At 43.6% G+C, this 13,115-nt stretch overlaps 1 protein-coding gene across 1 annotated transcript in view; it reads right to left on the bottom strand.

Moving 5' to 3' along the window:
* The window catches only part of LOC130519067 (copine-8), a 36,891-nt gene that overhangs the window by 22,048 nt on the left and 1,728 nt on the right, over positions 1-13,115 (bottom strand). The window contains exons 2-5 of the mRNA XM_057022139.1: positions 5,827-5,867; positions 4,777-4,823; positions 4,167-4,270; positions 1,639-1,678 (exon numbers count right to left, since the gene is read on the bottom strand). Of these exons, the coding sequence (XP_056878119.1) occupies positions 1,639-1,678; positions 4,167-4,270; positions 4,777-4,823; positions 5,827-5,867 (232 nt within the window). The remainder of the gene's footprint in view (positions 1-1,638; positions 1,679-4,166; positions 4,271-4,776; positions 4,824-5,826; positions 5,868-13,115) is intronic.

The raw sequence follows: 13,115 nt of genomic DNA, 5'->3' as shown, positions 1-13,115 counted from the left end.
CCCAAAATGTCTTTTTTTTTTAAAAAGGGATGTTTTTGCAGCAGCAGTTTCCTGATGGAAACCAAATAGAAAGGTTCCTGTTTCCGATAGAGGCAGCCCGGCAGCTACAGCTGCAATGATACGATGTCTCCTGTCACATCAAGGGACGGAATAGCTATGTTTGGCAGAACATGTTTCCTGACAGCACAGGAAACATGTTTACAGCACAAGGCCTGAATCCCTCCTGATTTAAACCTGCTTGTTGAGAGCAGATGTGCAACAGATTTATTGACGTGCACAATTGGGTTTTCTGACAATGGTGAAATTAACCGAGCCGAAGCACCTGAACACGGCGCCAGCTGATAAACAAAAGGGAAAAGTTCTTTTTCTTGCTGTTCCATTCTTTTCAGCGACGGAGATGAGACAGCTTTAAAAGTGGTGACAAGGTGCTACAATTTAAAGGCATTTCCCCTTAAAATCAATTTAAAATATACAATACAAATCTAGGATTTGAAAGTTAACCCGAAAATAACAGATTAAAGGACTGTCCTTTAACGTCCTCAACAAAATCATTAATGGGTCAGTCACTTATCTGCCTGAACTGGTAATTATCACCAAAGGACAGGTGCTGAGTGCTGTTCAATCATCACTGCAAACGAAGCACTTTTTAGTGTTATCAAGCACTCATTAAAGAGGAAGCCGTACTGCAGCCTTCTACCGCTCCAATAACCAAACCCGATTCAAACCTTCCTGGATTCTTGGGGAACCGGTTGGACTGAGAAGCAAACTGATCATTTGGTGCCTCAAGACAACGCAAAATGGAGGCCGCTGCTGCTCATATACACCACAACAGCTGAGTCCCAATGTTTCCCACTTTGGTTTGTTTTATTTTACTCCCGTTTTTAAATGTCGAGGTATCGGAATGCCAAGGTATCCAGTCCCATTTACCTCATTGTCCTTTACCTGACGCCACCCACTTCCTTGTCTAATTAAACCATCTTCCATCCTGTCCTGAAGCCTTAAATCAACATTTATCTATATTTATTAATAATTATCTAGCTTTACTCAAACAGAAGGACTATTTTTGACATGTTTTACCTGTCTTAAAATATCAGATAATGTTTTTATTCCAGTTTACTTGCAATTGTCTGTAAATGCATCTGACAACTATTGATGAAATATACTCGTAAGCTGTCAATGGTGATTAAATAAACTCAGTCAGAAATAACTGTATTAATCTAAATGATAATAAGAGCGCCAGAGGGAAACCTCCTAGGGTGCCTCCTACTGCTTGAATTGCAATCCCAGGATGCAGCACACCCTATTATTGTTTGCAAAGAGCGAGCCCTTACAATGTTGTTCCTAATTACAGCAGCGCTAATTACTGCAATCAATACCAAAAAGCGGGGTGGACGAAGGAAATCGCTGCTAATTTCTTTCTCAATGGATTTGACACTGCAGTGGATTAAGAATATATTTATTGTAATTGAAAGATTACTGTTCTGTGGCTGTAAAGAGACCTATAATGGCTGAAAAGAACCACAAACATCCATTTCGACCCAATAATAAACCAGCAAGTCTGCAGAGATGAAACCAGACATGTGCACCTTCATCTGTGCACAGAAATTGATGTGATCAAGACAAACTTTCGGCACTTACGTGTTTTGACAGGTTGGCGCTTTTCGAGTCAACATCGTACCTGCAGAGGGAAAAAAGAGAAGTGTGAGTGAATCCATTAGGGAGCAAAGATGAGAACACAGATGGAGTCAATCAGCAATGGGCCAAGGTGTTTCTCACCGTCTCACTGGGCTGTGGGTATTTCACTTACCCCCCTCCCAGGCATTCACCATTAAACTGACACTAAATGGAATAATTGGCACCACTGTGAGGATACAAGTGCAAGTGAGAAAGTGAGAAGATGCTGTGTTGGGGAGTAAATGGCGAATAATCTTATTTATCCACCGCTGCTCATGTCGCAGCGATAGAGCTCTACACTAATGTTAAATAATGCAACTACACCAGCACAATCAAACAACTAAATACAATCCCCAGCTTAGAGATTTCTCTATATCATAGGTCACAATTTCTGATCATTTCAAAGACTCGGCTGACATCAGACGGCACTTAAAGTGATATATGGGCCAAGTGCAAAGAGCAATATGGTTACTGCATGTGTGTGTGTGTGTGTGTGTGTGTGTGTGTGTGTGCAACATGCTTTGATATGCTGTGTGTGATGCGCTGTGTTTTCCCTGTCACTGAAGATAAGCGCTCAATGCGGATGACCTATGACCTTTTTGTTGATTGTATGGAAATGCAGCATGCTAAACACAGCTCAGCTAAGAGCTCAGATCAATGGTGGCAAATCATGTTCCTGGCAATTTAACATCATGTCTAGCACCTTAGAACTAACAGCACATCAATTAGTATCACATTAGCATTTGTTCAAACAAAATGGGCAGAAAAATAATGAACGTGCTACATGAACACCAAATGAAATGCTGATTTATTTAACTTAGCGCTGGTCAATTTTATAACCTTCTGATTTGGACCTTCATTATCTTCGCCCTTGTGCCAAATAACTTTGAGTATTTTGAGTAAATCACACAAGCAAGGTCGCGCTAAATTAATTGAAACTCACCGACTTTCCATTCATTTTTGTGATGACGACATTATTCATCCTGTAAAATCTAGGACAACATTTAATGTCGATACTATCTGGTTAATTAAGCTGATAGAATAAAGAAGAAAGGCTGTTCTCTGTGTGGTTTTAGTGGTTTTAGAGAAAGTGAAAATAAAAGCAATTATTCCTTAGCTCGGACTTGTGCAGAGGTCATTGTAGATTGTAGGTATCAGATCATTTTCATCAGAAAATTTTAATGAACCTGAACACAACGCAGAGACTTGCTGGGCATTCTATTGTAGGAAATGATTCGCAGTGGAGAGGTAAACTGTTTGAGAGCCTCCGCTCTGTTGCTGTTGATCTCATGCAGATTCCATCTTCACAGGCCTGAGGTAAGGGGGCATTCTTTCATTTTCGACTATATCAGACTGTTACTCCCCTGCAGGCCGAAAACACCAGCTTTCACAGCTGTTAGACATGAGAAGAGCAACTAGAGACACAAACACTTGCAGAAACATTCACGTAGAAAACGAATAACGGATAGGATAGAGAGAAGAATACTGTCCTTTTAGTCTTCTCAAATGCTCATTTCCATTCAAATAAAACCGCAGCGAGCACAGAAGCACCCAGATGTATATAACCCAGAAGTAAATGAGGAGACATTAACAAAACACACAAGTTAAAGTCCTACAGCCTGCGAGTGTGTGATATTGTGCACTGGGTCATACATGGCGCAGTACACAAGTGGAGCAGGCAGAGTAGATGTGACCCGTTAAATGCTTCCTTTTCCCAGAAGGAAATCTGTCCAATCCTACACATCATCCCCCTGAATCCCTGGTTGTTATGGTAACTAAACTGCGCCCGTGGCCGCAAACATGTCGCTGCATAAAGAAACGACATCGCTGCCATGTCTGTGCAGACCGGTGTGTGTGTGGGAATGCGCTTGGAAGGTCTACGTGGCCATTATGGGACATTTGACGTGAGCTGACAATACATGTGTGCATCGTGACGGAGCAGATCCTGACACAATGAGAACAAATAGCGGCTGTATGCTTATATAGACTGACGTGTGACCTCAGCTCGGCAAGCCAACCAAATAAACGAGGCCAATTTAATTTCAGATACGTGTAGTTAAGAGATTATGTTAGACTGGGTTAATGATGTAAGTAAACAAGCTACACAGATATTAAGGTTAGTGCTAATGTGCTAATATGTTTCCTTATTGGTATCCAAACCAACCAAAGCTAATGTAAGAACTGCAGCTGCACACAGACAGTCATACCTACACCCACACACATATGTGGACAAACTACTTTCACCAGAACCCACGAAAAGAGAACTTCCAGAGAGTTTAAAAGAGTTAAACACCTACTCTTGCATATAATTGCGTCATAACAGTGGAATCATGGGAGACGCTCAGAGGATACTATTAATCCTTTTAAGAATATTTTCATATCTAATATAAAGGTGTTAAAAAATGCAGGTCGTGGCAAAAAATGAAAACACGGGAGATGAAAAAAGGGTGATTTAACAAAACCAACGTGAACGATACAGACAAGTTACTTACAAGTCAAACCGGAGGTTCTGTCGCTCTTCAAAGAAGTAGTCCAACATGAATTTCCTCACAAAGTCTGGGTTTAGCGTGTTGTCAATCACCTCAGTTCTGCCAAACTACACGAACAGAGGGGAAAAGTTGCATCACACGCTGGAGTCGCGGCAGAACTGATCTCATTTTTTGTCATTTTAATCATCCCCCCAAACTCAAACTTTAATTTAAAAATTCATTAACTTTTCCAGTCATACATATCCAGCAAATATTGTAAATCCCTGGTTTGTACAGCTGCAGTGAGACGAATGCACCCTAGCTGAAGTAGCGAGACGAGGGGGTCAAGTAGGCCCCTGGTTTGGCATTTAACTTCATTTATTAATAATGCATGCAGACGACGGCTACTCAGATCTCCGAATAACTGTGAATGATTGGAGCTGCTGGAATTTACATATATGAATATTTATGACAACAAAACACACGTCTGATTACACTGCAGTCGTATGTGAATACACTCACACAGGTTTGGGGCCAATGGCACAAAACCAAGGTTTCCTATCAAATGAAGTCATTATATTTATCACTGTGTGTACGATGTAGGTTGGTGCCGGGGGGGTGTTGTGGTGCTCACCTCTCGCCACTCTCGGTTACCCATGCCTTGTGTGTAGAGAACGCAAACTGTGAAAAGGAAAAATTAAAATAAATTGTACAGTAAAAAAATCATATTTTACCTCATCTTGGACAAGAGTGGACTAATAAACATAAAAAAGTCAGAAGTAGATGGAAGGACCAGGTAATCGCTGCTCATCACAGCCATCTTCATTAGCTTAAACCAGTTTCTTACTTTGAATATACCAACAATCTTCACCTGCAAAAAGCCCACGCTGAATGTTGAATTATGTTTTTCCTTATGACATAAACAGCATATTCGGCTGTACTTCCCACTGCCTAAAGGCGTTCACACATCGGCCCAAGACTAACACTGGAAATGCTGTAGGCACCGTTTCATGAAGCACCACATAATAAAGCTCTTCAGAGCCGTTAAAGTAAACTTTGCAAATGAGCCGTGTGCTTCCTGTCCCCTGGCATTAACGCAATAGAGGTGATGTATATCTATACGTCTATAGGGAGAGTTTTCTCAGTTCTTTCACACCTGAGTCAGACCTGCCTGCAGCCAAACGTGCTCACACAAAGATCGACAGACGGACTGACTGACTTTTATTTCTCCGTTGTGTAAATAAAACTTCTAATCTGCAATTCTTTTGTCTTACAATCTCATGTTTGGGCTTCGTAAATAGAATTTTAATTACCTTTTTAAACATATTTGCTTCTAGCTCCAATTAAAAAACTCATCTTCTTTTAAATTAAATTAAAACAACTAAAAGTGGAGGGAATATAATTCGATTTTTGCTAAATTCAGAACCTGAGGATAAAGCTTCAGCAGGATCACGAGCGCCGTGGTCACGTCTCAGTTCTGTTTCTAACATCTGCCACAAATCTGAAGCAATTCAGAGAAATTCATGTGTGAAACAGACACAGATTCAGAAGAACAGGAAGAGATAATTCTACAACTTAATGCTTCAAGATGAGTTTCATTTTTGCTTTTATTGCATATTAGAAAGGGTTGTTAAATGCCTCGACAGATATGTTTGGACCAAAAAAAAGGTACAGTGGATCTTACTTGGGTCTGATTTGGAGAAGGTGTCTCTGTCCAGCAGGTTTCTGAGGAGACAGAGAAGAAAAAGCCAAAAACTTCTGTTAGCTATGATTGGACATGTTAACAGGTTGCATCTCCCTTCTTAACTGTGAGATCAGTGCCTCCAAAATCAAATCAATCTGGATGCCCATGAACACAAAACCCAGGATTCCTCTTGTGCTTTGGCACAATAACGCTGAAGGACCCAGGTGCACGTGCTGGAAATAGAGCACATTTATTAAAGAGGTTTATTAATGCAAAACTTTCAGGATATTGAGAAGCGCAGGAGTCTTGGAGTCATTCCAAGCACGCCAACAAATAACTCTCAACGCGTAGAACGGCCAATCAAATCAGAGAACCAGAATAGACCAGTCAAATAAGAAGATCCAACAGGGGAAGCAATCTAACAGAGAAGCATACCAATGAAACAGAGTGGAAATTTGACATTTGATGATTCAAATACTGGTGAGTGCCAGCACGTGGCAGCAAACCAGTGTTAAAATGGGCAAAATGGAAATCTCAAGTACGTCCAATAAATGACAAAGCTGCTCTTATCAGCATTTTTGTAACAGCAGTACAGTTAACTACGTCAACTCTATAAGCTGGTTATAACATTCTTCCTGAAGAGACTCAGTGCTGCTGAGCCACCGCACAGCACAGGAGTGGACACCGGTTAAGGGCACACAAAGACTGTGAGGCTACACACAGCTGAGAGCACATCACACATGGTGGCCCTCCAAATAGGCTACTAGGCCCCCACCCCACTGTGGTGTGTGTGTGTGTGTGTGTGTGTGTGTGGTGTGTGTGTGTGTGGTGTGTGTGTGTGAGAGAGAGGTTTTCAGGATTTCCACTTCAGAGAATGATGTGAATGAGTCATCTCTCTCTCTTCTCTTTCTCCCCTTCCCTCTTTTCATCCAGAGGCGGGTGGCAGAATGTAAAGACCGCCACATCTAAGTTACAAGAAGGTCTGGGAAAGGTAGCCCACTAGTATAGTGCTTCTATTTTTAGAAGACTCTCAGGAAAAATAACGACGTATAAAAGAGCATTTTGCAGAAAAACATTAATGTAGCCTAATCCTGAAGCTCCTTTTTTAGTGCTTCAGTAGAAACCTCTTTTTTTTGCCCTTTTTTCAGTAGTTTGTTATCTGCTCATCTACAATGTTACAAACGATAAACTGGAAAAAAATAGAAATAATATGAACTCCTGTAGTCATTTTTATATTTAGTAAATAGAGTAACCACAGATTCAGATCTGAATCCGAATCACACACATGCAGTGAATAGATCAGAACTGTTGAAATTCCAGCTGTAAAAGAGAAAGCTGGCATCAACAATTAGCTTTTATGTGCTTCAATTCGACAGCAGCAGCCAAAAAAAGGTGACGATGCCTCATCAGCTCCTGATGAAATAGGAAATTTGTGCATCAGTGTGGGGTCAGACACAGGGGTTATCTCCGCCTAAACACATGCGATCTGCTGACACACCTCCGTGCAAATGCTCAACGGGGACAGTATATCAGCGCCATAGGGACAGTAACCATGGCAACTGCTGCCACTCAACTGGGGCACCTGACTTTCTTGACTGACAGTTCTGTGTTGTTATTTCCACCCGACAAGCAAGCGACGCCGCTAGCGCAGCGGCATCTCTTCCCCCATCTCTCTCTCTCTCTCCTCTCTCACTCCTCCTTTCTCGGTTATTCCTCCTTTTCTTCTCTCTCATTTCCTGTTAATCATAAAGTCCTTAGCCCGATGGGGGGTTTACCCATCTCCATCACATTAGACATGCTGAGTTTCCAGCTAAACAGCGCTGAAGTGCAGGTTATAAAAGCAGGTGCTTATTGTGTTCACCCTCCTTGCGCTGCTAATGACATAATAAAGTACTCTTGGAGAGGAAAGCCTGTAATGATCTCAGTCAAGAATGTTTCCTTCATTTCTTTTCAAGTTTTTTTCCCCCTTCTTCACAACAAACACACAATTTCCCTGCAGCTTTCTCTGCAGTTGTCTAAAGCAGAGCGGGCGTGCAGGCTAAAAGAGGGATATTGTTAGAAGCGGAGCCCTCGCTGAGGAAACTGCATGAAAATGACCAAAAAAACCGCAAGCTGGACTTGTGCTAGCTGACCCGCGACATCGATCTCATGCACATCTGTCTGCAAAATCTCCCAGCTCAGCTACACTACATACAACCTCCCCTGTACTGTATTCCAATTCCTCTCAGGTTTTCTACACACGCTAAAACTCCTTGACATTTTGACTCTCCTTCATTTCTACAGAACCGTATATTTCCATGCCTCTCAGGGGCACCGGGTTTTCTCAATGAGAGCCTGCAGCATCAGGTCCTGTTCTCCTTTCTGTCTGACTTGTTTCCCACCTTACTCTCTCTCTGTCTACTCATCTGTCTTTTTCAGTTTGACCGTGACCTGAATAAGCTGCACCACCATTGCACTGAACTAGATACTCACATCAAAGATAAGCGTGTAGAGAAGCAGACGGAGAACCTGGTGACTGATCTATACGTGCCACTTCAACCTGGCATCTATAGATACATGTGTGGCAGCCTGTAAATCCTTTTTGTAGTTGGCCAAGTGTCTTTAAGTTTGTTCTTGAGGGATTTTCAGCCTAGTCTTCCAGTTCAGTGAGATTGCAGCTCTTCTGAGGCCTGTTCGTGGTTTTCCGAGGCTGTCGGGGTCAGGAGATGGGGAAGGCCATGGCGACACCTTCCGCTTGCGCTTCTCGAGGTTTTCCATCATCGCTCGTCTGTAGAAGCCATCCTCTTTTTACAGGAGACGTGCAGGCGTTGCAGAAGAGTCTGACACCAGTTCAGACGTCCTGCCTTCCTGGAGGTTTTCCAGTCAAACCAGGATTCTGAGTTGCTTTTTTTAGCAGGTGTATGAGCAGTCCTCTCCGATATAAACCTTACCTTGACCCCACTGTTTCTGGTAGCTGCTCTTTCTTAAGTACATTTCAAACTGAGGAAATGGCAACCTGAAAACACTTTGCTATCTTCTTATAGCTTTCTCCTGCTTACTTGGCCATCACTCATTTTCATTTTCAGCGTGTTAGGAAAGTGCTTCGAGGAACGCCGGGCTGTGATGGTGGGGATTGGAGGCGTCTGAGGGTAAAGAAGCCGTCACCCTACGCGTGCGGATTAAGGGATCTTGGTCCGAGTTTTCTGACAGGTCACATCTCCTGGGCTTCCCATTATTTTGCAGGGGCCTGTTTTCCCTTTTTCACCCCAGAGCCACCCGGAATAATGTTGTATATTCCTGATTTTAATCTTTAAAAAGAGAAATCGCCACAGACACAAACCTTCTGGCCTATTAATTCTTCTTCTGGTTTGTCTTCTGTCGCTAATCCTCTTCAGCTTCAGTATTAGTTTCTCGCACTTTGGGCGTCGCTAACAGAATCCTGTTTGTCTTATTAATCTTTCCTAAAGGTTAATCACACAACCACGGTGACCTCAAAGCTTAAAGGCTGAGGTGTTGTTGAAAAGGCCGTTCAAAACCAGCATCTCTGCCACCTGAGAGCAGCCTTTAAATACAGCAAATGCAGCTACATTTTACCTGTCGGGGTCAAATCGGTGATGTTTTCCTCTCATTTCCGTAAACCTGAAAATGATCTATAAATATGCATATGAAAAAAGCACAACCTTGTGTGCCACTTGTGTGCCCCCTATAGAATTGCGATGCTGTGCATTAACTTCCTAATAGAGGCCCTATATCCTTTTCACCTTCACAGGGGGGCTGTGTGCCTGCGTGTGTGTCTGTGCTTAGCAACAGACCAGAAATATTCCTGAGAACATGTGGAGCGCCAGGACTGCACTGAGCATGCTCAGATGTTGTCAACAGGTCGCTGAGCACAGTGCTACAGGTGCCTGCACCTTTCTCTCCGTTGTCTTCTTTCTGTCTTCTGTCTTTTCTCTCTCGCTTCCTTCATCATGTAGATTGAACATTTTGCTGGTAACCCCCCCCCCCAAAAGACAAACACAGTCTTATTCCCTCATCTGTCGTCCACTTACACATATTCAGAAGAACAGCATCAGCATCTTGTATTCTCTCCCTGCTTCTCTAACAGGACTGCCCTAATTCTTCTTGACAAGGCCTGGGAGAGCCAAGAGAACATCTCCGTGTGTGCGCACGTGCACACGCATGGACACACTGGAATAAGGCAAGCCACTATCCGTCTACACTCACCAGCAGAGTAATCATCGCTCATAAAAAATGTAGAATATGTAAAACGTCATTTGATGTCATGGAAGAGAGCGGCGAACATCTCCGCAGAGCAACCAGGGAGGAAGACTGAGGTCTTTCTCGATAATGCTTTCAACATGCTAAAGTTGTGTGATGGAGAAGAGAGAGACGCTTAGACGTGCACGTCGAGGCCAGGGGCTTCCACATGAGAGAGAGAGAGAAAGAGAGAGAGGGAGAGAGGGGTGGGGGGGCAGACTGAGCAGGAGGCAACATCCCTGAAGGAACAGGCTATGTGACCAGGCTGGAGATGACTTCATTAGAGAAGCCAGATTCTCTCCCTCTCTCTGTCTCGGTATCCCCAGATACAAATAGCAGCGTGAGGGTGACTTACTGAATAATTAAAAAATTTAGTCGACATATACGATCGATGTGTGACGCAGGGTCGGGGGGGCATGCGTGTACCTGATGTACGAAATGACTTCTGTCAAAAGATTCCACAAAAAGGAGCGAGGATATTGGAAGCAGCGTGTGCGCGCGTACGTGCCTTTGAGCCTATAGCGCCAAACGGCACCAACAGATGAGCAAGACAATGGCAGCAGCTTGAAGCCTCTGTCTCGCTAATGGACAGCGCCACTGCGCTCCCGACGCAAAACCATTTGCACTTCCTGCTGCTGGTAACCGAGGCTAACAGACGGGAGAAACATGGCAGCGGCGGCACTGTGCATCCTTTTGTGACTTCTTCTCATTGAACCGTCGCACAGCGGGCAACCCCGAGTCCCCAACAAAGCGATAGCTGTCGGAGGAGATCTCAATAGGACGACTGCGATGACAGACGCATGCAGGCCAAAAAGGTCAAGGCAACCGCTTTGTGTCGCTGACGCGGGAGCGAGCGACCTGGAAATAGATAGCATGCAGTGTAAAAGGGCAGAGTTTACGGATAAGTGGTTTTGCTCCTTACAGTCGGTGCGCACTTCTGATGAGGGTTTAAAAGGAGTGCGGCGTGGGGGGGGGGGGTCACTCCATTTAATTCCAGTCCTGTCTTCAAAGGTGGAACATGTGTTTCACCTTATAACTGCTTTAAGCTAAAGCAATTGCTCTCCGTTCTGATATATTCATTTCTAATTGTTCCTTATTTGCTCCTCACGTGATAATAGATCATAATATGTGGGTGTGTTCACACCAGGAAAGGCGACGGTTCGATCGCCTGCCGAATCTCTGCTCATTTGACCTTGGAGCGGTAATAAGCAACAATAAGAGTAACAATCGAGACTGGTGGTTTTCCAGGTGTGTGTTGACACGGCGGTCTGTCATCCAGCGGCTCTGATCCTCAAACGAGCAGGTGCAGGAAGAGACCATTTATTTACATTTCTTTATACGTAATCATGGTTTTTGGGACGTCCTTTCTGAATCCAACTTAATTATACATGTAGGATGTATGATTTCAAAGTATTTTGAAGAGGCAAATGCTCATTTGAACATTTAAAAAAAACTTACTGCATCTTCTAAAATATGGCGTAGGAAGAATAACATGAAGAAGAAACGCGGTAACGGGGCTGACGGACGTTGTGGAATCTTTGAGCGTTGCAAACCACACAGCTGCTGTGTTATTACGGATCTGACAGCGTGAGCGTGGTTAGTAGAGCGAGCTCATATGTAAATGTTACACTAATCTGTCCGGTTTGTTCGGGAGCATGTGGTCGCGCCGCTTTCAGCATTAATGTGACACCAGCTGATGAGCAACAACAGTGAAGGAGCCGAAGACATAAACGCTCCCAGGGGGAGTCTTCCTCCATTGTCAGCCGATCAGCGTGTAAAACCGAGCTGTCGGACCGGCCCATCTGTCACGGGAACTGTAGCCGCACCATCAAAAGCCCCGCGGAACTTCTGTTGAGAACTGCGACGTTACTCCAAGGTACTGCGTAAGGACACAAGGTCTACATGAAGAAAATAAATCAACCCGAGACATTAGCCTAAACTCCAATTACGTAAAAGGGTTTTAAACTAATGTTGATCTTAATAAGGAATAATTACAGTCACAAGACCACTTGTGGCTTCAAGCCAGCCATTCTAGGATCATTGACATGGACAAAGATTTACTTGTTAGCTTGTTTTTAGCTTCTAGGCAACCGTCTGTGGGCGAGACGATATTCCCAGCGCACTGTGCAGCCGAACACCAGGTCACGTATCCACGTTAACCTGCGGGATACGTGACCAACCGGGACAAAGGCAACTCAATTTTTCATCTAATCCTCAATCCCACCACTACAATAAATAAAAACCATATGTTTAATTAACTTAACTCCCACACACGAGTACATTCTGTACTGTGTAGAAAGTCTGTTCAAGAAACTGGAAAGGAATATTTTCCTTTTGTGTGTGTCTGTGGGTGAGTGGGAGGGTGTGAAAAATACCGGTCACAGCCTGTGTGCTGGTCTGATCGATGGCCATAATGGAATATTTGGTCTTAAGGCCATTCACAGCGGAATCCCCTGGTAACACCAAAGTGCATCAGGGAAGAACTTATTCTTCTCCGACTGGCGGGACCGTGGGTGACAAATGGCTCAAGAATATGCGCCTGCTCTTTGATTCCTCTTACAACTACACACCACATGCCAACGTGGTTTGATGAGTGCTTCTTTGTATGCTGCAGTGGGGGACAGTTAGTTACATATTGATTTAGGCTGATTCCTCAGGCTTCGCTATCGATCGGCTAAATCTCCCGAGGTCTTTGCCGAGTTGATGCCGAGGTCTTACTTTACAGCCATTAGAGCATAATCTGACATATAATATAACAATATCTGACTTCATTGTGCATTTCATTCTCTCTGGAATACACTGGGGGAAGGGGGTGATTTCTGATAATGAAGGAGAGGATTATGAGCAAGATGAAGTTTTTACCGCATGCTGAGGACGCTGTAAGGTTAGCATCTCACTCCATTACAAGCCAGCAACTACATTACAGCGAGGAAAACATTTCCTCACACGTAGCCACACTGAGCCATAAACAAGAGTCGTGTGAGGAGAAAAACTTGTTAAAGATGTGTATTCAGTCCAAATATTGACATAACTGTGTTTAGAACAGGGCCTGG

This window comes from Takifugu flavidus, chromosome 22 (assembly GCF_003711565.1).
Source record: "Takifugu flavidus isolate HTHZ2018 chromosome 22, ASM371156v2, whole genome shotgun sequence".
Lineage (NCBI taxonomy): Eukaryota > Metazoa > Chordata > Actinopteri > Tetraodontiformes > Tetraodontidae > Takifugu > Takifugu flavidus.
Note: the sequence above shows the minus strand (reverse complement) of the source record. Positions and strands in the feature narration are given on the sequence as shown.